The 4,712-nt window shown below is 31.1% G+C and overlaps 1 protein-coding gene across 1 annotated transcript in view; it reads left to right on the top strand.

Moving 5' to 3' along the window:
• LOC140987238 (2-carboxy-1,4-naphthoquinone phytyltransferase, chloroplastic-like) overlaps positions 1-2,526 on the top strand; it is a 3,965-nt gene extending 1,439 nt beyond the window's left edge. Inside the window, exons 3-6 of the mRNA XM_073455672.1 lie at positions 759-797; positions 878-994; positions 1,711-1,776; positions 2,248-2,526. Coding sequence (XP_073311773.1) covers positions 759-797; positions 878-994; positions 1,711-1,776; positions 2,248-2,358 — 333 coding nt within the window. The 3' untranslated portion in view covers positions 2,359-2,526. The remainder of the gene's footprint in view (positions 1-758; positions 798-877; positions 995-1,710; positions 1,777-2,247) is intronic.
• The last annotated feature ends 2,186 nt before the right edge of the window (positions 2,527-4,712 follow it).

Below are 4,712 nucleotides of genomic sequence, written 5' to 3' on the forward strand. Positions count from 1 at the left end.
GTGGTTTATTCCATTTATTATGCAGAAAAATTCAAAATGTGGCTTGGTTGAGTTTGTAGTTATTTTTTAGCTTATATAGTGATGAAGTCATAGAAGATTAGATTTTTGTTATGTATAGAGCTTGAGATTAACTTCCGTATGATGTATATTTTTAGTTGTTTTTGGATTTTNCTCTTTGCACCATTGCTTTTTATTTGATTCAGAGCACCACAAGTTAATATATCTATTTTTGTAGTGACTTGAGGTTCTATCCGGCTATAATAAGTAACATTTGATGGACGAATATAAAATAGTTGCTATAAGAACTTATTTTCCGTTTGCGAGGCTAGTGCTCGTGGTGTGATAAATGATATGCTCAATGTTCTATATATACGTACCGGACAAAACCCAAATTTTTGTAGTTTTTTTGGCTGTAAAGGGATTTCCACACAAATCTGTGTATCATCTTATTTGATGTTTGTTGCATATTTCCGTTATTGCATCATCATGGTTGTGTGTTCATGAGTATAAATTGTAATACAAGAACTTGAATATGCGTATCCATCATGGATAAATGGCTGCGAGCTTCCAGTATCGAGCACGATTCTTTCGATATCAACTCTTGTTGGTTCGACTGCAGCCTTGATCCTCTTCTGCAGTCACTTCCATCAGGTGGTTATACTCTTTTTTCGCACGATCCCGTTTCCGATCACTTTTGGCTATAATAGCTTACTGATCTATGTATATATTGATCATGGAGTACTTATAATTTGATTCAGATAAAGGATGATATGTCTGTTGGAAAAATTTCTCCACTGGTGAGCTCATGCTAGCCCATATTCGAAACCTAAAGATTAATGGCTAAATGGGATTGCTTAGTTGATGTCGATTAACGCAGGTGTGGCTTGGTACTGAAACAGGTTCAAAGGTAGTGAAAATTAAATGGGTGTATTGGGGGATCTATTGGCTTGTTTTTGCCTTTGGACTTGCCCAAACCCTTCCGTATGCTTGTGTGGTAAGTCTTTGCAAAGCCCTAGTACCATGAATATTGACTAGCTAGAGATGTAAATAAGTGGAATAACATTTAGGAAAAATAGGTTTTTACTCCATTTACCTTGTTCTATCGATTTTGGCTTTTACTCCACTAAGTTTTCAAATCTTGGTTATTAAGTTTCGACTATCTTGATTTAATTATTGACGTGACACTGTAAAATGCTGACATGATATAGAAAATTCCTGACGTGTCATCGAAAATTGCTTAGTTGTAATATTTCACATCAATAATTTGATCAAAATAGCCAAAAATTAAAAATTAATGTATCCAAACCTAACATTGAAAACTTAACGGACCAAACTCAAAATTGGACAAGTTAATGAACTAAAAAAATCATTTTCCCTAATACTTTATACTCCCTACGAATTCGAGATTTAGAAATTTATACAGAACCAATTTTTTACTCGAGTTAGAGCCGTTTCTTAGCTTGTTCAATGAGTTCGTTCTTAATCGAGCTTTGCAAGTTAATATTAGAATCTTTGGTGTAATAAACTTAACTTACCAACCATTGAGGAAAATAAGAATAGCTTAAATTTATCTCCGAAGAATCTCCAATATATTAGAACGAGCTCAATAATTTCGAATACGAACGAGCTCGAAAAAAATCTGGGTAGGTTTGCACATTTTACTCATCTATCAATTTCCAAACTTGAGGTATTCGTTGTTGTCATTTGCAGATTCTTCGCCTTACGACATTACCGGTGGGGAATTCAGTAGTAAGCTTCGTGCAAGGCAACGACAAGGTAGCATTACTTGATGTGTAAATTTCTTTCCTGGAAACACTTAATTTAGATGAGTTGTAATCCGTGATGAACTCCTAAATTTAATTTAAAGATAACAAATTATTATATTTTATTGTGAGAAAATATTTTTTTTAAAAAGTAAAATTTTTCTGAAATCGATGTCAATTTTGATAATTTATAATTTCGAAAATCAGTGTAAAGTTAACTTTAATGATAAAGTTTTTTTTTTTTTTTAAATTTTGATAACGAAATGAAAATAACTTTTATGATGTTGCATATAACGTTACTAATATTAAATTAATAATCAGTTTTTTAGAGATTGCAAACACTTCTTGAAGTTGTTTAGCTGTCACCTTGTTGACGGATTTTTTTCATCGATGATCTTGATTTTTATAGTGATTTATATAATTTATATCCACGTTTTTAGATTATTAATTAATTTTTGATTTGTGATTTTCGTGATTTGATTAGGATAAGACGAAGATTTTCAAGGATAAATATTGTAGTGTGAGATTGCATACTTTATTTGGAACAGCTTTGGCGTGTCGTCTGGTGGGTACTCGATTGCTTGCGGAACAATAATTAATTCAAAATTCTACTAATATATCCTTTTCTAGGCAAAAATTTGTGTGAGACGGTTTCACGGGTCATATTTTGTGAGACAGATATTTTATTTGCGTCATCCATGAAAAAATATTAGTTTTTATGTTAAGAGTATTACTTTTTGTTGTGAATATCGGTAGGATAATTGACCCGTCTCACAGATAAAGATTCGTGAGAGCGTCTCACAAGAGACCTACTCATCCTTCTATTAAAATGCCAGTACTGCGTCTGTATTTCTTCATTCTAATAATATAATTAATTGTATTTCTTCATTCTAATAGTATAATTAATTGTTGTAGAACACAATTGTTGAATTGCAAATTTATTAATATTCGTAATCATGTTGCTACCGAAGCTTCGTGTGTGGATTAATTAGCTATATTTATAATTATCCGAATATAATTTTCTTACAATTTTTAAAACATATAATATATAATTTAGTATTAATAAAAGTATTTGTAAGATGAATTAATTCAGCTGCTCTTTATTACACTAATAACATGTTAACAAAGAGATTATGGAAGACATACTTTAATTTGTTGAGTTTGAATTTTTGTATGTCCGGGTGGGTTGAAAAGGGTGGGAGTGATCGTCGGTGTCAAAAAGCTGTACGGACAAAGAACATCTCCTTGAAGGCTTCTAGACGATGAGGAACACGGATGAATTGATCTAACTCCGGAATGAGATGTATTCCAAGACTCTGAAGGTATGAGTCTGTATAGTTGTTGATGACTTAAAAGTTTTGATAGTTATTACTCATATCAATAAGACACATCTTCTTGTCGAGAGATCATAACTTAATAACTCTAAAGTTAAGCGTGTTTGTCTTGAGAGACAATTTTGGGTTGAGTGACCCCTATGAGAAGTGTTTCAGAGTGCATGTGAGTGAAAATAAAGCACATTAGAAAGATCCGTGTTAATACAGTAGGAACTGTCGTTGAATTTGAGACGTCACATTTTTCATACTTAATGTTTTCAAAGGTAAAATTTTATAATATAATGTATGTAACACATGAATTCTTAACTACTATTGTTTTTAATTAGTCTATCTAATAATGAACCAATGTCCGAGTGTGAGAATTCACGCTATGAAGTCGTGGTGTATATTTCTAGCTTCTATTCTTATCAAGCAAAAAGGGCAAAAAAGAAGACCTTTCGTCTAAAAATTTTTTTGAAGAAACAATAAAGTCTTAATTTAGTAATGCTAATATACACACATTTCTAAACAACATATCCATATTGAATTCTACATCTATTAGTTTATTACTTGGATGCTATGAAAATTAACTTTGGTCTTAGTATGACAACTTAATTTTATAATGTTAATATACATACATTTCTATATCACATTTCCTGATTGACCTACATTTTGGTTGATTAGCAACCTTGTTTATGGCAAAATAGAAAATAAGAAGAAAAAATTTATTGCTTTAGAAGCTATCCATGTTGGGTTTTCTAATTAATAGACAAACAATTTCTTATAGTGAAAATTGCAATTCTCGTCCTATATGTCTCTTTTTAATTTAATCATCTACGTTGTTAAAATTGTATTATTTTTTTATCAAGAAAACTAATAATGTGACTCTAAAAAAATTGATGTGACGTACATGAAAGATCACATCGGATTCATGTCGACGTCACATTGACGTGACAACAATGTCACATTAAAAAACTGAAATTGCAAAAATTAAATTAAAATAAAGTTGAGAATTAAGATTAAAATTTGATAATATAGATAACCAAAAGAGATATTTCTAATTTCTAATAAATAATTGACGGCCATGAGATAAATTTTTTCTACAATAAAATTTTACAGATTTTTTTTCATGTTTCCAACGAGTAAATTTTCATAGATTCGCACTCATTAAAGATGAGCTTATTTTTACTTAAATAAAATTTCTACTCCAGATTATCTAAACACTCCTAATAACAAAAATTTGGTCAATTAAGGTTTTTTTTAAAAATAAAATAAAAATACCACTTTGTCTAGAGTTAGTGTCTTGTAAGACGGCTTCGCGAGTTTATATTCGTGAGACGAGTCTGCCCGATTCATACCTACCATGAAAACTAATACTTTTGGTATAAAAAAATAGTTTTTCATGAGTTGTGTAACGACCATAGGTTATCCATATCTTAGGATCCCTCTGGAGTCTTTTTCTTCACGAGCTTTCTCAAGCACAATTACTCATAGGATATCGGCATCTCTAGAAAATTTGTTCCTTTTGTCTCCTTCAGCACTTTAACATAAGACCTCCAGGATATGTACTTAGATGCATGGTACTGGGTACCATGAATCCCAGTATCTTGAATCTAAGTACATATCCTGAATGTCT

Source organism: Primulina huaijiensis, chromosome 11 (genome assembly GCF_012295235.1).
Source record: "Primulina huaijiensis isolate GDHJ02 chromosome 11, ASM1229523v2, whole genome shotgun sequence".
NCBI classification, from domain to species: Eukaryota; Viridiplantae; Streptophyta; class Magnoliopsida; order Lamiales; family Gesneriaceae; genus Primulina; species Primulina huaijiensis.